We start from the raw sequence: 26,644 nt of genomic DNA, 5'->3' as shown, positions 1-26,644 counted from the left end.
TGCGCTGTGATAAGCAGTATTAACATCATCATATTTGGTATATCGAGAATGGCAGCTGAGAATTAATGTCCTGGTCAGCGTGCTGTGATGTCATGCTTGCTCAGCTTATAAATTGTCATGCAACTTTGTGTTTGGTGAAATATTGCTGTCTTTATTAATCTGCCCAATCTCATTTATCATTAAAAAAAATAGGTTTATTTCTTTCTCTCATTTTTTTTAAAGTTCTGTATGGCAGAAGAAATTTGTTCCTCTTGATGAGTCAGCAGAATTGAAAAAAAAAAATGTATCATTGTTCATTCTGAGTGGGCATGCAGGCATACAGGATATGTATCATTGCTGGGGCGGCAAGATCTCATGTCTACAAAATATCAAATGTTTAGGAGAGCAAAAAAAAGATAAAAAATAACAACAACATGGCAGCCAAAGCACTATATCGAACGGGATAGCCTTACCTCTGGCATGCCGTAGTGGCTCCATTTTTTGGGTAAGACAGCTAGGATTTGGACACATTTGATTGTCACACCACTAATCCAAAAAAGTCATTTTCACCAAAATTTGAGATATAATGTCTTGTCATCCAAAGCGATGACTTGGACGGATCTTCTCAGGCTCCGGAGAAATCATCTGCCAGACTTGGATGATATTTGTAACAAAACTAACAGAATTTCTCCTCCCTGTTGATATGTTTGACTCTAGGCAATCTTGTTCATCCATGTGCATTATATCATTATATAATCAGCAATTTTCAAAAATGTGCGTTTTTGTGTCCAGTGGTTTGTCTCCTTGTGTCTGTTTGTCTGTCTGTGTCTGTGTGTGTATATTACCACCAGCAAGCATAACCAGTGATGGTAAGACAAAGGACAGATGCATCATCAGTGACGTATATTAATATCTACATGGTGATGTACGGCATTAGTGAAGTGTATGATGGCTACTGTTTTGTCCGTTTAGGACATTTTCATTTTTGCATCAAATCTCACCCTACATTGATTCACCAGGAAAATCTTTGTCTGTCATTAATAGACACATTATGGAATTGATATTATTACTATGTTTTGAATGAATGAGAGTATCTAGTGAAGTGAGGCAGACATATTAACTTTAGGCAGCAATGTTTATTTGTTTTTACTCCACATATGACTTCAGTTTGTATGTCATCAGTTTTTAAGCAGTCTATGCAATGGTTTGTTGTTAATGCCCTTTTGCCACTCGCCCTCATTTATCTTGTGCTTCTATTAGCAAGACAGTGTTCACCAAGTAAAAGTTTTCAACCTGCATCATGTATGACATTTTTTATTAGATAAAACGTCTTTTACACATGCATCACTATGAAAGGTTACACCACAAAATGTCTGCAAGGGTAACCTACTGTACATTTTGTTTAGCTTTCATGTTTTGTGAATTAATTTTGTGTATAAGTGTTTTCATACTATGTACACATCATCATTCACTTCAAGGTACATGTATTTGATACTATAATGACCGTGTTCTGTATACTGTATTTATCCATGAAACACATTGTCATGATTAATGTGTATGATATCAATTTATTGTGAATTTGCAATTAAATAAAATTCTTTATCAAAACATCATGAAAGAATTGTAGTTGCCGTGAAAATTGATTGCCTGTATTGAAGAAAGCTGACAGGACATAATGTTTATGTGTGATGGTGAAAATCATGTGGTTATATTTCTCTCCACTTACCACCTGTTTCAAGAAGCTGACATTTATTTATTCATTTGTTTATTTATTTATTTATTTATTTATTTATTTATTTATTTATTTATTTATTTATTTATTCATTCATTTATTTATTTCAATATTCTTTCAGTTGGTTAACTATTCTACCAAGTGGCCCTGCTCACATTATGTACAGATAAAACTGTCATGAACATCATAACAAAATACAAACAATGAAATAACCTACACTACAAATCAACCTCAAATACAGTACAAAAATACAAACAAACTCAAACATCATTACGATTACATCTTGGTAGGGCAATCAGGAAAATATTGCCACTCTACCTCCCCCCCCCCCCTTACATTAGTTGTTATTCAACGGACTTCATTTATTCAATCATAGCGATAAAGAAACAAATGTTTGAAAAAAATGTAAGTGTATCACTGATCTCATACTTCTCCGGACAAACTGATTTTCACGGTGTAGTTGTGATCATAATGTTTGTCATTAAATTTCTCAGCAGTGTCATAGGTGACTCTAGTCGCATTCATCTTGTAACTTAATCATGAATAGGTATGGTATATCGATTACACAGTAAAGTTTAGTTTGCTTCCTTATTTCAGGTAGGAATTCATTTGTGCATTTTCAGTAAATAATGATTGATATTTTACATTTTACAACATAGAATTCATTAACAGCAGAAGGAGACAAATGTAATAAAGTGCAGAAATGACAAAACGATAACCCAAAAGAAAAATATATGAATATAATTTTGGGTTGAACTTGCGTTATGAGCCAACATAGATATGTGTGATATTATAGCTCGAGAGTGCATACAGGCGCCGTCTCAGTGCTATGTAAGTATAATAGGTGCAGTAATGCGGTAACAATTTTTATCAGGCAGGGTGTTGCATTGTTGCTAAGATTTTCAACCAAATCATCTTAAAAAAAAAAAAAAATTATCATGATTTTGTTTTAGTGAACCTACTGGAAAGTTGTGAGGCGATAATTGGCTCTCTCATTAATTCTTTATACTTTTGTGTGGATGCGATGAAGAAAGAAAAAAAATCACTTTACCGAAAAAAAAAATGTGAATTTTAGTACTACATAACTTTTTCATTCCAGTTCGGACGCAAAGTAAACTTGCATCATTTTGTTTTGTGTGACATTATTCTCCATCCTGTAGAGTCAACTTGAACAACACGGGAGTTTTCGGTGACCCTTTAAAGAAAAGAGCAGACTGTGTTGTTCTGTGTTTGGTTTTCTTCTTTATCGATGGAAGGGAGAGGGGTTGATTTCCCAGTGACTTGATATACTGCAAGTCGAGTTATTATGTAAGCAGATTTCCGTGTGGATTCCAATCATTCATTCCCACTCTATCTGTGACTCCTTCCACCACCACACACACGCGAAAGTACACGCGAACATGTATACATCATGCACGTGCATGCGTACACACGTACACACACACACACACACACACACACGCGCGACACTTTCCTGACCCATGCACTTTGATAAGAAAATCACATTAAAAAACACAATAACTTTGCCCTATAAGTATGTAAAAGCACTGAAAGGAAGGCAAGATTCTGCCAGAAAGTTTAGTTGAACGTTAACTTTACAGTGTTTAATTAATGAATAACAAATAGAAATAGTGACCTATGAACATTTTGGCAATTGATATTGCAGACCAATTCGTGGCTTGTGAAGTTACAAATACTTGGAGGAAACTTTACCACTGAAAACTCGAAGATCCTTTTTGCATGCTCCTCGTTAAAAACAAAACAAAACAAAACAAAACAAAACAAATGAAAAAACAAAAACTCTTGATATACAGAAATATCAGGAATTCAAAATGCTATCATTGATAAGAGTTGGTAAGTTGTAAAGGCTGAAATTAGAAAAAAAAAGTTGTATATCATTGGGGGGAAAAAACAGATGCGAAGGACAAAAGCAGTATCACCAATGGCCTTATCCTCTTCCACGGCAATCTACATCACCGTCAGGTCCCCAGACATCCCTTGGACCCCGGTGACTGGGCTAACTTCCGGCAGAAGAATGTGTTCACCTATACACAGCCAGTGCTGCTGGTGATAATATTATGAAGTCATGAGATTTATGGGAAGAGGTAAAATCTAGTCTCCACCACACAGCAAACGTCGAGGCCTGAAGAATGATGCAAAATTGTCTGGAAACAGGTCTCTTAAATTAATCATGTGTGATGTTTATTTCAACCTCCTTCGGGAAAACGACTTAAGGATCAGAACCAAAGAGTATGTGGGAGAATAGAGCGGTTCAACGTGTGTGAAAACTATGATAGTTTTCTTAACTGAGGCAAAGTTAAAACGCTATTAACGACCAGTGTTGTTTGGCGTACTTCCGTTAAGAGCGGAGGTAGGGGTCGTTCCAACACTCGAAGTATAAAACAAATCATGGCAAAACAAAACAAAAACGTTTTCAAGGCGCAAGAGATAGACACAAACTTGCCTTCGGACAAACACTATATCGTTTAGTATATTGATCTTCGTTGTATTTCACCCACCACGACACTACAATGAAGGTGATTGAGGAAGAATTCGTTTTGACATTGTTTGGTCTCGCCTTGTTGATTTCTGGGCATATTTCTGGAGCTGCTGCTGCAACAATTGTAAGTATACTAATTATCACTGTACATAATATTCCCCTTTTCAGTCCTGAGGTGTTGATAACATGAAGATTTGAAGAGAAGGTTATATATTCTTTACCATATTACCGCCAAGTTCCTTACATAATTTCAACGTTTTCTCTCATGGGACAACTTAAAATTGTTAATCAAGAACCTCTTCTATGGTCTTATCCAAACTCTATGGAAGAGCAGCGTGGAACATGGACTATCAAATCCGGAGAAATGCTAAGCATTCAATCGTATTACTGTCATAATTTAGAGCCTACTCATAATTTTGCACAAATTGAGAAGATATTCCACTCCTCTGTATACCTCCTTGTTCAATGTATAGGCTATGTCCTGTCCGTTCCGTAATAATAAAGGAAAGATATGGACTGAGCTTTGCCTTTGTTTTGTTCTCTTCTATCTTATCGTTCAGTTGTTGTTGTCATTGTCGTTGTTGTTGTTGTTGTGGTTGTGGTTTTTGTTTGTTTGTGTGGTGTTGTTTTGGTTTGTTTGTTTTTGTTTGTTTTTTGTTGTTGTTGGGGTTTTTTTGGGAGGGGGGGGGGGGGGAGGGGGACAGATTCTTGGTCTGAAGGATGTTTGGGAATAATGATGTAGATTTCCGAAATCCAACTTGATTACATTTTCTGGCGTCAACCAAAAATGAGTGACTCATAATATCCGCTTTTAGTCCTGGGAAAAAAGATAAACAGAACCGCAGTAAAAGAGAGTAATAATTGGTCTTAATGATGCTAAAAGTCGTGTATCCAGGTTCTGATGACATTATCCTCTTGCATAACAGCAGCTGCGTAGGAATTAAAAGATAAATTTCAATTATTTTCATTTCTATGTATAGCGTTGTTTGTATAAAAAAAAATCATACGATCTTAATAGCTTTCTTACCAGCCTGCTGTTGCGATGAAACATTGACATCTTTTTTTTTTATGTCTATGAATTTTGTACCATAATATTTTCTCTCTTTATCCTCTTTTTTTTTAGAGAGATGCAGCTCAAGTGATGTAAACAACAATCAAAACTTTGAAGTGTACAATGCGCAGTAAAAACGATTTTATATCTACATAGATAATAACATATATAGCATTTAATATCTTTTCTATAAGAGGTTAGGTATCATCTGAAATTTTAAAAAGGAATGCACAAATAAAACAGGACTTATTCTGACTGAAAATTATTTCATGGTTGTATTTCCTCAGCCTTGGCGGAATGACTGTGGCAACCATCAGACTGTGACGTCACCACCCACAGAAGTTATCAACAAATCTACTACGTGTGTTGATACTCACGACGCTACTGCCACCCAAACTGTTACCATGGTTGCAAATATTACAGTGGATTGTGTTAATGATACTCACAAGGATACAACCGTCACTCAAAATTTTACCAAGTTTGCAATTAAAGAGGATAATCAACAGAGCGCTTCATACCCTCCAAGTCCACCGATAACTGAGACCTTTGACCCCAAGTGTTGCCAAAGCAGCGATGATGGTATGGTCACTTTCCGTCGTCTGCTTGATGCTGTTCTCAAGTTAAACATCGGAAAACGTCCCGTCCGATTCGAACTCGACAGTTCAGCATCGCCTTCGACAGTTACTACCGACGAATGGCGGGAGACAGCTCACGGGCACACGACTGGGTCGGTGATGACGACGTCGACAACGAATGACAGCGCCTCGGAACCCTCGACATCTAATCCGTCATCGAATTCGCCCCTGCTCTGGCACAAAGAGTCTGCGCTAAATTTCACTTACATGCGATCTTTGATTAAACTATTTCACCGACGGCTCACTACTGTAGAGGCGGTAACTGCAGCGGCAGACACCGTGAACGGTACCACGCTGGCGCCTGCAACGTGAGTGGAAGTGCAACAATATTATGGGGTTCCCATGATCCTGCGTGGCGGTGCAGCTTCTCATCTGCTTCTATTACCGCATAATTATTTTAATACAAATTTGTAATACGTATTGTGCCCCTTGAAAAAAAAGACAAGAAGAAAAAGAAGCTTCTTAACCAAAAACTGCCGAAAGGTGGCATAGTCATCGAAGTAGCAGGGTTAAAGTGTTGCTGAAGCTTCAAGCCGTTTGTCAGCAAAGGTTTGAAGGTGTTTTTTTTTGTGTGTGTAAAATGTACTGTAGGTTTTTCGTTTTGTTTTGTATGATTGGTATCAATATTCCGACTGATATATCACTCCAAGCGGGCTAGTATTTGGTAGTATAGCCCAACCCCTCTTCTTCTCATACTTTGAGTTGGTTAAATCGCCATGTTGGATGCACGTTCTTCTGGATGACTTTCCCGGTTTTAGCGTCAGATAGCGTAAACAAGTTATGTAGCATCCTTATTTGTCGCATAAAGAGTGATTGGTATTATAAAAATCATTGGAAAATCGTTGACAGTTTTAAAAGTTCCATAGCAGTTTTTGGTGTGGTGGCAGACACCGGTAGAAGATGTTTATGCCTATTGATATATATTCAAGGTGTTTGATGAGTTGCAGTTAAGTTAAACATAAGTGGTATAAGCTCGCTCGGGGACCGAGCTTAGTGGGTCGGGGGTCGTGTAGCGAAATCGGTCAATTCCGCCATTATGGTACAGTAAGCCAAGGATCGATTTTTTTCTTTTTTTTTTAATGATATGAAAATATGATAGACAGTACGTTGTAATAGTTATGTCCAAAATAGCAATTTTGGTCAGTTTACTGGACATTGTGTAAGATAGGGACATTGTGATGGCAAATAAAGTCTAAATTCAAATAGAATTTACGTACGGCAATTATGTTGACTCTCCATTGTAGGATTTGGGCTGGAATTATTCCATATATTTGTACTTTGATAACCAACATTGTAATATGTATAACTGTACACCAACAATTGAAAATAGCGTAATATAATTTGATAACATTCTCATATGTTATGATCGGAATAACCATTCTTAGTCTCGTGGTGGGACCGACGAACAAGTATTGTGTATTCCTTAAGAATAATGAGGATCGAATGCTGAGCCAACGTTCCCACCTATCGCAAAGAGCCAGCTTGAGCGAACTGGCCATTTTCCAAATATCGGGCTTACAAACACTGCCAGTTACTGACCAAAGAGTATAAGCGACTACCGTAAATCTCCCTGGATCTTCACCCCCAGAGCAGACACTGTGTGAGTCTGGAGCCACTGTGCAAGATAATCAATGCATGGTCAATGCTAATAGCCCGACCAGACGGTGCGAGCGACAGGCCTGTGTATAGTTAGGTCAATGCAACCAAATCTACGTAATGGATTACAGGTATAGCCATTTTTTTTAATTGACATTACAATCATTTTAGCAACAAATTCTCAGCAGCGTTGGTATGACTATACAGATCTTGTCGCTTAAACCAGACACATTAAACTTTAATTCCATCATCATTCTGTCCAGTGATATGTACGCTCTTGAACAGAAGTAAAAAGGAAAACAAACAAACAAACAACAACAACCAAAAAAACCCCGAAAATTAACAACTTACACATCACTTTGAAATAATTTGTGTAAAAAATGCCAAATTATAAATAATTTGATTAGTCATCACCTTCCTTCTTGTGAAAGATTCAGAAAATTCGCACCGTTTGCTAATTTCTAACATTCATGCTGTCTGTTTTTCTGACTGTACTGCTGTAGTTACATTATACACATGCTTTATCGCATTTTTCTTGATATCTGCATGTGTTGTAGCTCCATGATGTATCTGTCTGTTTTTCTCTATTACGAATCTTGGCTAATTCCTATTTAGAGTCTCGCGGATGATAAAGGGGAATTAACCCCAAAAATACATGGGGATTGAGTGAATGCAGCAATATTAGTAGAACACATCAGTGAAAAATCGGACAATCCGTTCAAAAGTCATGAATTTGTAAAATTTGGTGACGAAAGCGCTGGATCAGAAGACTACTACAGATCATGACATCACAATAGGACATGTTATCATGTACTACGATATAAAGAAAATATAAAGAAAATTCCACAAGTTATCATTTCATATGAAAAGTGCACATTCCCTGGACTATAGTGTTACTGACATGTCAAGGGCAGTATATTGCCCCTGCTTTTTGAAAGAGGTGTATAGTCTAGTTCTCTTTATTATGCTAGGAAAGTAATATATATATATATATATATATATATATATATATATATATATATATATATAATATATATTCTATATTTAATTTTCGTTATCATGATCGTGCACATGCGATGTAATGATTTATAGTAATCCTCTGATCCAGCGGTCTCATCACCAAAACGTCAACAATTTATAACTTTTGAACGGTTTGTCCGATTTTCCTCAAAATTTCACTGATTGCTCCATTCACTCAATCAACAAATTTCGTCAGCTCTATAGCCTCATGACACGTTTGTGAGTAAATCGAACATCGCGGCAAGTTACAGTGAATACATGCTGATATAATATATGGCATGTAAAAATCTCTCATTCAGTGTCTGTAGAAAAATGAGTTGACGGTGCAGCAATGGCTTTCATGACTTCGTCTGCCAGATAATCATCATCCTCACATCCTGTCTCGGGCATGGATTACTGCTATCAACGTCGAACATTTTTTATAGACTCTTGTGTGCTTCCTTAGTTGTTTTAACTCTTCGATCATTTAGTACTCACATTGATTTACGCTAATCTGGTTTTAGCTCACTGTCACAACATGATTATAATACTGAATTATTCATGTTTTCCTTTTCAATGCATTCCCACGCAGTGATAGTAAATAGTATAGTACACTGTATCAATACATGCAGTATACCAGCAATAGTGGCTGTGATAGAATGCGTAGCTAAGGTTAAAGGCATAACAATTTACCATTTGCAGATGAAACAAAAACTCAGCATTCGTGCTTCAAAATAGTTCTGAAATGTGAGTTAGGGATAAAAACAACCAACGTAAAAATTTAATTCAGTATAATCGATGTGAAGTATTGTTATATACAAAATGTAAACAATAGTTATAATAAAAGTGTTTCCAGACTAAACCGTCTTCAGTATGATTTAATGAGAAGAAAAAATGTGATCTATTATCTCCTTATATTTTAGGCTTTATTGCAAAAATTTTATATGGCAGGATATTTTGTGATACAACAGACCTATTATGCATCAATAATGTAATATCTTGAGCATTTCTGAAATCACTGCTCCCAAAGGTAAACGGGATCTTTAGGATAGTGAAGCAGGCCCGCAAATTTCTCATAGGAAGATCTAGCCGAGGCGGATCTGCTCCTCAACAGGACCTGGGCCCCATTTCATAAAAGATGTTAGGATGACAACTCTTGCTGGAATGACAACTTCCCACAGCAAACAGCCAATCAGGAAGCTGTATTCTTGTCGTTACCATGACAATTGTCATTCCAGCAAAGAGTTGTCATCAAATCAACTCTTTATGAAATGGGGCCCTGGTGTGCAATGGGCGTGTCGGGTGGATGTGGGTCGGTGTAGTTTGCACTCGATATGCACGGGGTCATCCCACAAGACCTATACCCATGAGTCATACAGCCCACAAGTCATAGAGCCCATGAGTTCGACACTATAGGCAAATAAAGCCCATGAGTTCGACACTAGGTAAAAAAAGCCCGCGAGTTCGACAGTACAACTCGGGGTTTAATGTGCCAATCTCGTGAGCCTTGTTTGCTTAGTGTCGAACTCATGGGCTGTATGACTTGTGGGCTGTATAACTTGTAGGCTGTATGACTCGTGGGTGTCGGTCTCGTGACGGGCACCCATATGCATATCTTTATATACACGCCGTAGTTCACAATGGTCTTGAAAGTCTTGTCTACTTGAGGAATGTGAGGAGCATGAAGCAGTTCATGTCACCGTCCGTGACGCAGCAGAAGATGCCCTGGTCGTCGGCCGATACTTCCTTGGCGGTCAGCTCGGAGGACGACGCCGACGAGTTGAGCACGTAGAACCGCTTCGACCGGTCTGCGACGCACGCGGGCATTGGGGAGGATACATGAGTGAGAGTGAGATGATGAAAGTAGGCTTTAACGCTTTTGAATGTTTGATAATGATAATGAAATTGTAACATTTTGATTACCTGTATTAACATCATCACCATTAGCGTTCTCGTCATTTTCATTCTTGCTCTCATACATTACGAGACAATATAAAGAAACATGGAAGGAATTTCAATTCATCTTTATCCAAATATTCTGTTCACTTGACGTGTTTTAAAAATGTCATTGCCCATGTTTTCTAGAGGCGCATATACGGCAAAGTGTTCCTGCGATGTCCTAAAACGGAATTTCGTGAAATGCCTTCTGCGTTTTCTTGCTATCTTTCCCCTATAATGAGAGGGCGGTTTAACATGCCTGGAATTAGCCACACCTTTGGATAATTAGAGCATTTAGATATCAGGTCGTCCGTTTTACCTTAATGTCAGTGAGTGTTTCTTTAATCTTTCTGCATCCGCTAAATTTCCGTATATATTTCTGGACCCTCAACACGAACAAACGGGGACAATGAACTTAATAATCCATCACAATACCTTGACTACAACCCTAATCTATACAGCTTTTAACGCCCCTCGTTTAATAGCGTTAAAACGCTAACAAAGATTATATCCTCGCATTTCGTATCATCAATTATTTTCAGTAAGAGTATTTCGCATAGTTTCTTCAAGTGTTTTATTACCACTTTGGACGTTGCAAAGTCGCCATTTCTCGTGTCGACTTCATGGTAACCATAGCAACTCACCTTCGCCGACGACCACGCCATGCCTGGTGTCATACCAGCTCGGTTGCCCGCCTCCAGGCCGAATGTTCTGGCATGACATCGAGAGCTTCTCACCTACACGAGCCGTGACGAGCTGGGTGCTGGGCTGCAACACGATTGGTCGCACTAGAATAATGTGGTATCAAGGACGACAGACATTACAAAGTGACGTAATACTGATACTGGTGTAAATAAAAGCAAAGTCATCGTAATGAATACAATACTCTTAATTGCAGTATATAGTCTACACGTAGTATTGTGTAGGATTTCCCTACCAATCTATTGCCAATCAACTTAGTAAATATGTCACTCAAACTCAACCATACGTCGCGTGTAACGCCTATTGGTCATTCAAAATCAACACAAACAGCAAGCAATACCAAGGGCCTAATTTTTAGAACAAACAATAACGTTGTCGAGTGATCAAAAGGGTAAATAGGAAAACAATATGATTTTTTTTTTGTAATCAACCAAAAGTAATCGCTGATGGGTGTTTCGAGCATTGAAATCGGTTTTAAGCCGTTGAGGACGGGCTGATATTGCTGTACAACACGCACTTCTCATTTAGACAGTCCTGTCCGAGTATACTCGGGACTCGTTTTCATCGGGTTAAGGTTATTAGGGTTAAATATAGGATCTCACCTTTAATAGTCAGATGGTGTTCTTGAGTTGTCACGGTGTCTGGACCCTTTCTGCCGTAGGCGGCGCACGTCCACACCCCTTCGTCTCCCTTCTGTATCTTGCTAATGGTTAGATGGAGGTTGCCCGTGTCTGGATGGCTTTCGACAAGGATTCGCTGGCCGTCCTGACGTCATCGAAGTCGAAACAGCATTAATAAAAATTTAATCGCAGATGACTATGTTGTTAACAAAAACAAAAACAAAAAACAAAAACAAACAAACATCGATTTGAGAGAGAAATGATTCCTATCACTTAGGGATTTGTAATATTTGCGATTTATAGATATTTTGATAAGTCCGCGACTGCAGAAACAAGTAGTGATGATACAAGATTAAAATAATGGGGCTCAAAATAACGTAAAAAATTGTTTATCTATCTAATGAATTCTTGTATAGGAATCATAATGATGAACATTATCTCTGATAAAGAGATACAGCATAAAACAAAGGAATGAGGTTTCTTCTACTGTATGGAATGTACAGGCCATACGGATTTTGTATCAGATATTGGAACTTGAATGGTTACGGCAGTGCTGGGCGCTTTAAAAGGGAAGCGGATCCAAACTTTCTTTGGTCGATGGCCTCTTCAGTACACATTTCTACGAACTTGATGAGACAATAAGACCCGCGGATCGGACATCGGATCAGTGTGGGTTGTGCAATGTGCAAACATGCAATTACGAAAAGGCCAATGAATACTATGGACACAATGACAGTATAGAAGGGCTAGCTTCTCTCTGTGGACACAACATTTACCGAATGTCCTTCTTCGACCAGTCTGTCCTTCCGCCACCACGAGGGGCGCCCTTCTCCCCGCACGACCTCGCACACGAACGTCACGTCTTGCCCGTGTTCTCTCGTCTCGGTTCGTCCCGAGTTCAGTCTCGGCGGAACGATGACGGATAACTTCGCTCCCGCTTCGATGCGCCCCGCATCGTTGACGGCCAGGCAGCGGTAGCTACCGGCATCCTGCTCGACCAGCTCGTAGATGGTCAGGTACTCGCCGCCGGGCGAAACGCCGTACTTCGAGTTGGCGGGGTCGATGATGATGTCGTTGGTGTCGAACCAGGTGTAGAGAGGTTTGGGATGACCATCGGCAACGCAGCGGAACATCGCCACCTGACCCTCTATACCCTCGAAGTCTTGTGGCTTTACAGCAAATGTTGGCGGTACTGCAAAGAAAGATGATGATGGTGATGACGACGACGAAGACAATGATGATGACGACCATACAGTGCACTCCGGTTATAATGAAGTCCTCGGGACAGGTGGTTTTCTCTTGTTATGTCGAGATTTCGATATAGCGGGACAGTTAAGTACACAAAGGTCTGCGACCTGGTTTTTACTTTGTTATAACCGTGTTCGTTGTAATGGGAGTGCAGTGTACTAGATCTCGTTATAGCCGAACATAACTATGAGTATATGAGAAACAGATGATAATTTTGCGACCTGGGGCATTTCATGAAGCGTTTTGGTCTGATTTTTTTTTCTGACAATTCAATGTGCTCTCAGCCAATCAGACGCAAGGAAAACAGATATCCGGAAAAAAAAAAAATGCTTCCAGATTTCTACTTCGATGTAACGAGAATTTCCTTATAACCGCGTTCGTTATAACGGGAGTGCGCTGTAATAATAATACTGATGATACTAATGATAACAATAAAAATTTGATATCAAATATCAGGATCTGATGAAGAGAAGAGAAGAAGAAGGGAAAGTAAAAGAAATAGAAGGAGGAGGAGGAGGAGAAGAAGAAGCCTGTGAATTATCAAAAATCATCAGCAGACAGTGTCAGTTGCTTTTGCGTATTCCAATTCTTTATGCCATGCATATAATTATGGAGCTACCATGCAGTAGTATAGCTCTAATGCTAGCATCTCGTTCAGCCCTGAACATCGTTTAAATGCAGGTGTGATTCGTGAACGTCTTTGTCGATCGCACATAACTGAATCGAAATCCTATGAAGGTGCTATGGACACTTATAGTCATCTTGACATCAAAATAGCGCAAAGATGAAAAGTAACCTCTCTGTTACAGCTTCAGCCAGAAGCGTCTGGCACAATATCATCATGGAATACAAAAGGTACATATAGAATTCTATTCTTGCATAAGTAAACACTTATTCAAATAGAATGATTAATTTCTAACCGCTGCCGTTTATCTGGAGAGAAAGCGGTGACCTCGTCTAGGGTCTGTCTGGCAATCAGCGTTCGAATCCCACCCGAGTAGATTATTATGCTCATGATTTTTACCACGGCTATTACTCAAAATCACTTAAAAATCGGTGTTTATTTACCGCAATGACAGGCAATAATTTCAGTCAGCTGAAAAAAAATATCGGCCGATTATAGTTACCGATAACACTCATCTGGGCAGGCTCAGAAGCGATGTGTTCAGACGGCAGATTGGCCGCCAGTTCGCAGTGGTAACGCCCCGCATCTGCCTGTTGCACTTCCGAGATGTGTAGCTCGTACGATCCGCTGGTCTCGTTCACACTCACCGATACTCTCGATTGTTCGGGCGCGACCACGAATCGATCGATGGCCAGCGCGTAGACATAATCTTTGACCCAGGTCAGCGTGACGGGTTTTATAGTCGCGAAGCAGGCGAACGTCGCTGTTTGACCCGCGACGACCGTCACGTCACGGGGTTCAACGTATAAATGCTGTTTGGCGGCATTTTCTATGGTAAATACATCATAAAACCATATAATACACCATAAAACCAGTGAATAAAATGACCAATGTGCGACATAATATTGTAAAAACATTATAGGTTTCGATTAGTCCAGTTATGCAGGTTATTCATAATGGTGAATATTGTTGCCGACAATCGGGGAATTTTTCATGTTATGATAATAAATTGTCTTCTAGAGATCATTACAGAGTTTGGAAGAGAATGATAACAATCATGAAGTATACATTCTCTGCTTGCCGAATTCGATAAATTATTGTCCCACCATTGATGATGATAAAAACGATGATGATGATGATGATGATGAGGATGATGATGATGATGATGATGATGATTATCATTATTATTATTGCTTGTCTATTATTACAATTATTTTCACTATCGTCGTCATCATAATCAATATCATTATCAACGTTATGTTCATTACTATTTTCTACGTTGGTAAATAGGAACGACACTTTAGAATTCAAATGATAACCAATGCACAACGGTGAAAATAAACTATTAATGGTGCAGCGTAGCTCAATGTAGAGACATGACGACATTACGATGCTTTCAAAATGAACCCTATAACCGTGAAGTGGTTTGATACGTTCATTTTAGGGATGAAGTTTTCACTCTATATGAATCCCGGTCTAATCCCAGGACAAAAACATTATTAATTATCATGTATAGGCCTAGAGAACAAACTTTGACATTTGCAACAAAAAAAAAAGGTTTGGTAATGAGAGAATCATAGCGTGCGTGACCAGTGATCATGGGAATGTTATACCCACTGAAAGAGCGAGTAATTCGAATGAAAATTAACAACATTATAAGGGAACAAAGTGTTCTCACCAGTGTGGTGTTCGTCCTGTGCACATAGCAGAGGTAAGCTGCAAATCACGAGTAAAATTAAAAGCTGCGTAAAAAGTAATTGATGCTCCATCTCTCTTGGACGATACAAATCACATGAACGCGAAAGTGTCGACTTGACGAATGTGCTCCACGTGAATTCACAATAATCTGAAAACTATCAGCATTCGTTAATGCAGTGGTATATAATGTTGAGAAAATCCCACTGCAACGCCAGATGAACAAGAAAGAGCACATCCATGGACAACCATCGCCTGATTTACTCTATCGCAATATTTTTCTCTCAAATTTCACTCTGTATGATACGCCACAGCTGTCGAGTTTCCACGATGCCCCTTTGTTTTAGCAGAAATGCAGCCACACCGTGCAGCCACGCAGTACGGCACACGTAGTTGGTGATTGCACAGTACTGATTTATAAATACCAGGGACTTTTTTTTCATCAAATATTGTGTTAACCTTTTCAGTGTGTTTGATTTCAAAGCTGCGACTACTGCCTATTTATGGCTGCGAGTATAACATCAAGTGCTAAGCTAACATGCTGCAACGCTGGGATGCACAGGACATGACTTTTTTTCTCATGTTTTCATACACCTCGCCTGGTATGATTGAATGCTAAGATATTTTACATTACAGAATTTGTATGTTTTACATGATCAACCGACACGCTGGATCATCAATAACATTCAGTAAAGGGGGAGTCTATTTGCCAGCATGCTAAGCAGAGATTGTGTTTTCCAACATTATTGACACTAAAGTTAAAATGCATATTAAGGAAACACGGTCATGATATTGTAATAACAACGACCCTATACCAATACCAATGATGTGGCTTTGATAAACAATGTGTATATTCGCGCATTTTCAAATAAAGCATTAATATAATAACGAAATCATTACGATATTATGTTCTCAATAAAGAATTAATCAGTAATTTCTGCCAAAAAGTTATGATGATTTTGCTGGAGTGCCAAAGAATGAGAGAAAAGAAAAGATGCAGGGATTGGGGAAGGCCCCATGTCACAGTGGAAATTGACAAAAGTTGCCAAAAATTGACAAAATTGACCAAAGTTGCACAAAATTGTACAAAATTGCATAAACTTTTCACAAAGTTGCTCAAAATTGCGCAAAGTTGTACAAAGTTGCATAAACTTTTCACAAAGTTGCACAAAATTGCGCAAAATTGTACAAAGTTGCACAAACTTTTCTCAAAGTTGCACTAAATTGCGCAAAATTGTACTAAGTTGCACAAACTTTTCTCAAAGTTGCACTAAATTGCGCAAAATTGTACAAAGTTGCACAAACTTTTCTCAAAGTTGCACTAAATTGCGCAAAATTGTACAAAGTTGCACTAAATTGCGCAAAATTGTACAAAGTTGCACTAAATTGCGCAAAATTGTACAAAGTTGCACTAAAAATTGCGCAAAATTGTACAAAGTTGCACTAAATTGCGCAAAATTGTACAAAGTTGCACTAAATTGCATAAACTTCTCACGAAGTTGCACAAAAATGTGCAAAGTTGTACAAAGTTGCATGACCTTCTCACAAAGTTGCAAAAAATTGCGCAAAGTTGTACAAAGTTACATTAACTTTTCACAAAGTTATGCAAAATTGCGCAAAGGTTCACAAAGTCACATAAAATTGTAGGGGCAAGCATGGTGTCACCGGACACCATGGTATTACCGGACACGCACATTTTTGCGTACTAATGACATTCTGTACGCGCGAGACTTCGTAGATTAGCCTCACAGAACTTTGTGTGGACCGAAATCGCAAAAAACGCCACATAAAAATGTAAAAAAAAAACGAAAAAATTCACATTTTACCTCAAATTTATAGTTGAGTGACCCGTACCTTGTTTATAGTTAATATTTATGCATGTTTGAATCACATTTCGCGACTGAAATTCTATGAAATCCCACTCACATACAGGAAAAATGCTGAAGATTCTATTAGAACCAAAAGTTCACTGATCAATATCGGAAAAATTGTAGCTATCGTCCTCAAACGCGAACGATGCGGAATAGTTGTGCGCTAAGGGGCACGCAACTCATCACCCGCGCGTGCAGCTCCCATAGACAAAGCACGTATACTCTAACCAGTTGTCGATTTCTCACAAGGTTTTATTGCGTGAACTGTTCGAAATGGTCAAGACAGACATTTTACTGTAAAATACGAAATTTGAGCTTCATTTGCAGATTTTTTTGTGTGTCATCCGCTCGGTGAGAATGTGTATGGTGATTTGTGGGATGAATTGTGATTCTGGTGCAAGGATTAGGTGCGAAAGACCTCGATTATTCGATTACGAAAATAGCGTCCGGTAATACAATGCGATTTTGCACCGCGCAAAAAACCACTATTTTTAGAGGGGTATGTTTGAAGCATATTTTCTAAAAACTGGAACGAAGAAATGACGTAAGTTGGCTGAATTCGTAATTTCCATGAGTCTGTGAATAAGTGGTGTTGTTTTTAGCCGAAATTTCACTCTATGAGTACGGAATTCAAAGCCACAAAGAAAAGCGTCCGGTAATAGGATGTTCCACCCTACTAAGTTCCATTAACCCGTTGAAGACGAGCTGATTTTGCTATTACACGCAATTCTTATGACCCCAGCCCGATTATACCCGGGACTCGTCTTCAACGGGTTAACTTCTCACAAAATTCCACTTTAATTCTTCTCCCTTCCCCAAATGAGGTCCAAATGTGCTTGCTCCGTACATTCTGTGCGTTTTCCTATCTTGTTAACTCTAATATCTTTGGTACTATCAAAGAGTTAACAAGATAGGAAAGCGTGCAGTATGCATGGAGCAAGCACATTTGGACCGCAATCGGCAGTCAGGCACAAGATCGAAATACCGTTCTTCCCCAAAAGAACGGTTTATGGTTGTTTTGGGGCCTGATGAATAATACATAAACCTTAGTCCCGTCATGCTTTGCGATGCGTTGCGTGTTATACCTATGGCCAACAAATGTTTGGTTTGCAGTACCGTTTTTCAAAAAATATTTACGGAAAATGTCATGGCTCAATATTTTTTACAAAGCGCATGAATCATGAAGAATACATAATGATACTTCTCTGTTAATATAAAAGAAAATGAGCCATGACATTTTTGAGAATTTCCACTGGAATACGTAATTAGGCTCGATATTTTTGAAGATTTGAACGAACCGTTCCTTATAGACGTGTTCGAACAGGCGCTTTGTCAAATAACGCAATCTGGTAAGGGTATTGTTTGTTATCAGTTGGGTTGCAACTCGCTAATGTTTATCAATGTAACATCTTATCGTGAAGCTCAGAGACATAGAGTAGAAGGGGGGGGGGGGTGGAGCAGAATAGATGATTTGGTAATGTAGACAAACTATGTATTCACCTGTCAAATACAACCACATCACAATAGTCAGAAGGCGAACTGCATACATTAGTATTGCCAAGTCGGACAAACATTGTAGCTTGTCAAACCTATAGCAACATTCACAGCGGGTGACGATCATTCCATCCATTACAATGTTATTGTTTGTTATCAGGTGAACAAATGTTTGCTTATCGAAATTTAACAAAGGTGTGTGCATAAAATTTGACATTACGAAACCCCTCTATTGAACCGGGGGGTAAGATTATGTAATTGTTCTTGTTTTGATTTCTTATATACCAAGATATGCAATTGAATTATGACAAACGAGCAGGGGAAAACATTCTAAAACGGTACTAAAAACATCTCCCGCTCTGCGTATGGGTCAACACCCTGTTTGGTTTTCAAATTATGGGGTTTGCTTCTCCTGCTTGACCCCCCCCCCCCCCCCCCCCCCACCAAGCATGCACATCAGGCCAGGTAGTTTTTGGACCATAGTAATCGCGAAATGGAACTGCATTGTCTTAGAATAAAAGCGCTACATATTGAGACACTAAAAATATGTGTTTGTGTGTATGTATGTATGTATGTATGTGTGTGTGTGTGCGTGTGTGTATACTACTAATAACGTAACAAAACTGCAATACCTTCAAAAAGAAACTATACTGAGAAATATTCTGTGCATGTGTGTGTGTTTGTGTGTGTGTGTGTGTGTGTGTGTGAGAATGAAGTTACCATGTCACCCGTTCACGTATACGCAACTCCTATCATTCTTGCGTGCAGATCGATTAATAATTTTGATGTTTTTGGTTGTTTTGAATAAACGACTGCGTAGAGTCTATGTAGCACGATCTCTACGCCATCACGCGGCGGGTGATTGAAAACAGCCAAAAACCATTCTTTTCCATAAGATCGGTAAATCGATCTTGCGCCTGACTGATCGGGCAGAACTATAATCACAGAGCTAAGAACACAACTCAGTCCGCCCGCAAGCATTGATTATTTATAAGATAAATGGTGTTAATATTATCTTTAAAAGATTTTAAAATTATACACGATTTTTGTGATATAAAGTGCTTGAATCGTAACAAAATATTTTAGAAAAATAAGGATTAATTCGTGTACATGAAAAATAGGCAATGCCACAATACGCCAAAACACAATCAGTGACAAAAGAAATAAGCGCATCAATCACCAATCAGTTGCGTCGAATTTATTGATCACGCGCCTTGCCATGATTAAGTTTCACTGCGCAATATATGGGTGATTGCGCACGCGTCCATTTGTATTGTACATTAATTGGATTTATAAAATGGGTTCAAGAATGTAGCCAATTGGAAGCGCTGAAATGAGTCACGTGTGCGTGCATTATTTTCTTCAGGTAAGCACTAAGAAGAGTCTCTCTTCCACCTCCCTGGCCTGACGTACGTCACAATAGCCGGGTTCACACGTACACCAATTAGCGGGATACAAATCTCGAGATTTGCATCGCGATCGTCATCCCGAGTTTTTTGCACGTGTGGACAGAAAAAACCCGAAAATTAGCGGGATAAGCATCGCGATGCTAATCCCAAGAAATCTTGCGCTGGTTCGTCAATTAGCGGGATAATTGGCCGCGCGCTGGTACGTGTGAACGGTCGGGATTACAATCTCGAGTTTTTATATCCCATCATGCAATGCGCACATCACAACAGCGAGGCCTCTGCGAAGAGGTCCTTCACCTCTTTGGAGCACAACAACAACAGCGCGCGAACCACACCACTGACGCGTAAAAGACAATGGACAAAGGTAAGTGCGCGCAAGCAGTGACAGAAGCCGGGTTCACACGTACACCAATTAGCGGGATACAAATCTCGAGATTTGCATCGCGATCGTCATCCCTAGTTTTTTGCACGTGTGGACAGAAAAAACCCGAAAATTAGCGGGATAAGCATCGCGATGCTAATCCCAAGAAATCTTGCGCTGGTTCGTCAATTAGCGGGATAATTGGCCGCGCGCTGGTACGTGTGAACGGTCGGGATTACAATCTCGAGTTTTTACATCCCATCATGCAATGCGCACATCACAACAGCGAGGCCTCTGCGAAGAGGTCCTTCACCTCTTTGGAGAACAATAACAACAGCGCGCGAACCACACCACTGACGCGTAAAAGACAATGGACAAAGGTAAGTGCGCGCAAGCAGTGATAGAGAAGGGCGCTGCGTGACCCAGTTTGCAGGCTTTGTTGTTGTCTCTATCGGCACTTAGCGGGATAATTCGGTACGTGTGGACGCTCGCCAAATTAGCGGGATACCGATCGCGATCGCCATCCCGCTAATTTGGTACGTGTGGACGCTCGCCAAAAAACTCGGGATGAGCATCGCGATCGTCATCCCGCTAATTTGTACGTGTGAACCCGGCTAGAGAAGGGCGCTGTGTGACCCAGTTTGCAGGCTTTGTTGTTGTCTCTATCGGCAATTAGCGGGATAATTCGGTACGTGTGGACGCTCGCCAAATTAGCGGGATAGGCCTACCGATCGCGATCGCCATCCCGCTAATTTGGTACGTGTGGACGCTCGCCAAAAAACTCGGGATGAGCATCGCGATCGTCATCCCGCTAATTTGTACGTGTGAACCCGGCTATTGTTTTACACTAGCAGTGCGCACTCAGTTGTTACAAGTGCGTCACGCGCTACTATACGCGCTGTCAATCCTGTAAACAACTTCTAGTTCGGGCCGCGGACTGCCACAACAGCCGGTGTAGCGGCAGATAGCGTTCCGCGGCGTTTTTTTTGTTCTAAAACAGTATCCGCCGGCAGATCGTGTCCTAACACTGGCGGATACTGTTCTGAAGCGCAGGTATCGTTACTATCGTTGCTTCTCACTGTGGTTTCTTCTTTTCGCTGATTCTGCCAATGCGCCCCTGCTTGTTCGCTGCTTCCATTTCGAGTTTCACGTACAATAACTCTATATTTGCTGCTTCCGCCCCTCGCTGCTGCTGTTTCGCTGCCTCCACTTACACTCCAGACCGGTATTCCGAGGTTACAACAGCTAGCTCTGGTCCGCACGTATCTTTTTTTTTCGTAGCCATGCGAGAAATTATCTTATAGATATATGCTTTTGAATAGCATTATGATCCCTCCCCCTCCCTCCCCCACCCCCTCCCCTCGGCTCCCCCTCAAACGAGAAAATGAAAGGGAGGCAGAATTCACTCCAGTGCACATGGTGCAGGTATCATGCCTAGGTGAATGCAGCACTTTGCCTACTAAAATGTCCGCAGATTATAAAAATATCAACAGATTATAAAAATGTCAACCGTGAGTCCCTGTAACGTATTCAAAGAGAGGAATAAGTCCGCCCTGTTGTGTATTCATAGGGAGGCAGAATTCACTCCATCTCGTGACGATTCATGCAGCATTTTGCTTACTAAAATGGCTGCAGTAGCCACTTGGAACCTAATCCGCGCAGCGCGGAACTCTTTCGACACAGTCCCTGACGAAGATCACGTGCACGCGGCAGGTTAAGCAACGCTATTACAACGTAGTAGCCTGTACGTACAAAATCCGCCGCTGTACAGTATCTGCCGTCACTAATCGCGGCAGATTTCAGCCCATGTCGGAACGATAACTGCCGATTGAAACGATAACTGCCGGCGGATACTGTTCTAGAACAAAAAACGCCGCGGAACGCTATCTGCCGCTACACCGGCGGCCTTTCTTGTGCATAACAGTACGTGGCGTACGTATACTCTTATACGTACGTACAGTACTTACAGTGTGCGGGATTTCCGAGTGCGACGTGCGTAAATGTTTGGGACGAACATCTTCGGACATCTTGACTTTTGAGCGAGTGCTACATGTAGCTGACTGGTATTGACCCACAAAGGTACGTGAATAATGCTGTTAGTTTTCGACCCATTTTATAAAACTAATGATGCACAGGATTATTTCGTGGCGTTAGTGAAGGTGCGGCTCACTCTCGAGTATTGACAACGGTTGCAAACATGCACTCGGCTGCGCCTCGTGCATGTCGCACCATTGTCAATACTCTCGAGCGCGCCGCACCTTCACTAACACACTCTATCCTGTGCATCATTAGTATATTATAAAATGGGTTCAAGAATGTAGCCAAGTGGAAGCGCTGAAATGAGTCACGTGTGCGTGCATTATTTTCTTCAGGTAAGCACTAAGAAGAGTCTCTCTTCCACCTCCCTGGCCTGACGTACGTCACAATGTTTTACACTAGCAGTGCGCACTCAATCAGTTGTTACAAGTGCGTCACGCGCTACTATACGCGCTGTCAATCCTGTAAACAACTTCTAGTTCGGGCCGCGGGCTGCCACAACAGCCGGCGGCCTTTCTTGTGCATAACAGTACGTGGCGTACGTATACTCTTATACGAACGTACAGTACTTATAGTGTGCGGGATTTCCGAGTGCGACGTGCGTAAATGTTTGGGACGAACATCTTCGGACACCGTTTGAGCGAGTGCTACATGTAGCTGACTGGTATTGACCCACAAAGGTACGTGAATAATGCTGTTAGTTTTCGACCCATTTTATAAAACTAATGATGCACAGGATTATTTCGTGGCGTTAGTGAAGGTGCGGCTCACTCTCGAGTATTGACAACGGTTGCAAACATGCACTCGGCTGCGCCTCGTGCATGTCGCACCATTGTCAACACTCTCGAGCGCGCCGCACCTTCACTAACACACTCTATCCTGTGCATCATTAGTATATTATAAAATGGGTTCAAGAATGTAGCCAAGTGGAAGCGCTGAAATGAGTCACGTGTGCGTGCATTATTTTCTTCAGGTAAGCACTAAGAAGAGTCTCTCTTCCACCTCCCTGGCCTGATGTACGTCACAATGTTTTACACTAGCAGTGCGCACTCAATCAGTTGTTACAAGTGCGTCACGCGCTACTATACGCGCTGTCAATCCTGTAAACAACTTCTAGTTCGGGCCGCGGGCTGCCACAACAGCCGGCGGCCTTTCTTGTGCATAACAGTACGTGGCGTACGTATACTCTTATACGTACGTACAGTACTTATAGTGTGCGGGATTTCCGAGTGCGACGTGCGTAAATGTTTGGGACGAACATCTTCGGACACCTTGACTTTTGAGCGAGTGCTACATGTAGCTGACTGGTATTGACCCACAAAGGTACGTGAATAATGCTGTTAGTTTTCGACCCATTTTATAAATCTAATGATGCACAGGATTATTTCGTGGCGTTAGTGAAGGTGCGGCTCACTCTCGAGTATTGACAACGGTTGCAAACATGCACTCGGCTGCGCCTCGTGCATGTCGCACCATTGTCAATACTCTCGAGCGCGCCACACCTTCACTAACACACTCTATCCTGTGCATCATTAGTATAATTGCGTACCACTATAACTGAGAAACTACCCACCAAGTGCGACTGAGTATACCCGCGTATGAATTAATTAGCACGCTTGATGACCGCGCGCTGTCCATTTGTTTTGTACATGAAAATCGCGCAGTTCCCAGTCTTTTCAATTAAGCGTCTTTGGTACTATGCTATATCCAGTGGTTAGAGATCGAAGGATAAAACCCAAACAAACTAAGAGATGACGTCATTTCGATTCATGGTGCGCCGGACGTGTCAAAACTTGAACTACTTGAAAAACGATTCTTTGCAAATTTGCGGCTGTTTCATTGGTTGAAAGTTAAAATGAGGTCTGTATCGATATTCACAAGAGATATCGATACGCCATCTTCATTCTTTTTCTCAAGTCGAATACTGTATAGTCGAGTCGAGTCAAGATACAAAAATATGTCGTCAAAAGCGAGCCCACTGCTGAAGAAACTCATGGAGTCTCATTTAGATATTAGACCAAGTGACTTGATCATTATTAATGATAAACACATAAAACAAATTATTTCTGATTTACGCGATTTCTTTAATTTTAAAGTGTTTATAATTCCATTTGATCAATTTTTTTTTTTTTAAATCATGATGATTATAATTTCATAACCCACATGTTACCGGAACAAGATAACACAGGAAGCCATGTACATGGCATCTGATATAAAGGTAAGCCCTAAGATTTATATTACTATTAGTCTATTCGAATTTGGAACAATTTAAAAAAATATATATTTATTTATTGTTTTGTGTTTGTTTTTATTTACATTTTTTTGTGTGTTGTGGTTGTAATAGAACGTGGCTCTAAAGGCAGTTTGGATTATTTAGGAATGGGGTGGGGGTTTTTCATTGCATTAGGCAGCTTTCTAACGCCAGACCGAACGTCAAGCTTAGTACGAGGTGACGTCTCAAATTCTTACCCTCGGGTCGTCTTCTAAATCTGAGGACGGGAGTCGGTGGAGATTTCCCCGATTCCACGTCGTCGCGACTTGTAACGACGTGAGTGACACTGTATTTCTTTGTAAGGCCTAGATCTATATGATTATGGATAATAATCTAATTCTGCTAGGTTTAATCTTCACGGGCCTAAAAGATAGATTGAAGTGTTAAAATTCACATAAGTTAAAGAGAGAGAGAGAGTGAGAGGGTGGGGGGGGGGGGGGGGGTTATGAGGCATTTCCCCCATCAGAAATGTTCCCCCCCCCCCCCCCCCAGTTAACCCAAACACTAAAAATGACCTCTAACATGTTGTTAGAGACTTTAGAGGTCACAGTCGCCAATTCCCCCGAAAATGTCAATCCAACTTAACACCCCAGGTTCTTCCTTCCCCTTGGCCTTCTTCTTCTTTCCTCTTTTTTTCTCTTTTCCTTTCCCCTTTCTCTTCTTCCATACCTAAAGAAAATTTGTGACAAATTTTAGACAAGTTGTCTGATTTTACCAACATCAGCAAAGAATAAGGGGAAAGCACGAATGACAATAAATCAGAGCGAAGAGATTGTGTTACATGCAGTCTCTTCGGCTCGATAAGAAACTTGACACCCCACCTCTCTCCCCTTGTGGAAATTTCCACAAAAGCAGGTGCCACACCCAGGTGCGTGCCAGACGAAAGAATGCGCGCGCTGGAATAAACAGCGTGTAAATATCCTGGAAATATCGATCGAAGAACCAGCTCATTAGTTGAATTAAAGGAATCATTGCAAAAATATCGTGATTCTATAGCCTTTCTTTTGGCGCATAGTAGGAAACATCAAACAGTCGAATATAGTGTACTTGATCGAATATCTTATGTTCCCTGAACACTAAAAAAAAAAAAGATCGATTAATCAGTCAATTAAAAATGCAATCACAGAAATAAAAAGGTCTCGTATGCCCAGAGAAATTCACTACGAGTAGGTTCAATGAGATGCAGTCATCACCTGGTTAGACAGCAAAATCGTGACAATTAATTTCAGTTCACGCTCATCATAACTGCTTATTACTTATCAAAGTTTTGGCCAGGGAGGTCTTTCTTCCACCTCCCTGGTTTTGGCTATCAACATTCGTTCGTACGTGTTTTTTGTTTGTTTGTTTGTTTTGTATGTTTTTCCTCAAGTGAAAGACGTAATGATTTCTTCGTATCGAACGTAGACTATGTTTACCGTTTATCCAAACAGTAGGCGCCTAGGCGTACTTTCTGAATATATTCAGAAATTTCTATCAACATTTTAAATATATTACAAGACTCCCAAATACCAGTTGAAAAAAAAATAAGAAATCGAATTTTTGAGATATGAACAACAACAAAAAATAACTAGATCTGTCGTCTTTGGGACACGATACATACATGGTATAAGTATGAACTTGATAGGCATATCACTTTCTGAGCTAACCTCTGCACAACTTTTGGGGAGAAATAAAGAAAGAAAGAAAGAAGAAGAAGAAGAAGAAGAAGAAAGAAAGAAAGAAAGAATCCGTACAGATACAGAAGGTGATTCGAGAGGATACTCGGATCACCTAAAAATGCATAGGAAAAGACCACTTCAACTTCGAATGACTTCGAATTTCTCAAAACCGTTCCCTAGTTCATGGACATCCCATAGAAACGCGTGTTTTGATATATAGGC

General features: G+C 40.3%; 1 protein-coding gene across 1 annotated transcript; it reads right to left on the bottom strand.

The window, feature by feature from the left end:
- Positions 1-10,087: 10,087 nt before the first annotated feature.
- Positions 10,088-15,697, bottom strand: LOC139744752 (probable oxidoreductase PXDNL). Its single transcript, XM_071655175.1, has 6 exons — positions 15,304-15,697; positions 14,128-14,454; positions 12,529-12,944; positions 11,735-11,897; positions 11,075-11,218; positions 10,088-10,300 (listed from the first exon to the last, which is right to left on the bottom strand). The coding sequence occupies exons 1-6, from the start codon at positions 15,392-15,394 to the stop codon at positions 10,152-10,154; spliced, it is 1,290 nt and encodes a 429-aa protein (XP_071511276.1). The 5' UTR covers positions 15,395-15,697; the 3' UTR covers positions 10,088-10,151.
- Positions 15,698-26,644: the final 10,947 nt, after the last annotated feature.

This window comes from Diadema antillarum, unplaced genomic scaffold (assembly GCF_040938485.1).
Source record: "Diadema antillarum isolate AM-2024a unplaced genomic scaffold, OU_Dant_1.0 seq00001207_RagTag, whole genome shotgun sequence".
Lineage (NCBI taxonomy): Eukaryota > Metazoa > Echinodermata > Echinoidea > Diadematoida > Diadematidae > Diadema > Diadema antillarum.
This window is presented reverse-complemented; position numbering and strand designations above follow the sequence as displayed.

Coding starts and splice junctions, on each gene's coding strand:
- LOC139744752 (XM_071655175.1), bottom strand. CDS start 15,394: ATGGAGCATCAATTACTTTTTACGCAGCTTTTAATTTTACTCGTGATT. Junction 14,455..15,303: donor ACAGGACGAACACCACACTG/GTGAGAACACTT, acceptor TATTTACCATAG/AAAATGCCGCCAAACAGCAT. Junction 10,301..11,074: donor TGGCGTGGTCGTCGGCGAAG/GTGAGTTGCTAT, acceptor CGTGCGTCGCAG/ACCGGTCGAAGCGGTTCTAC.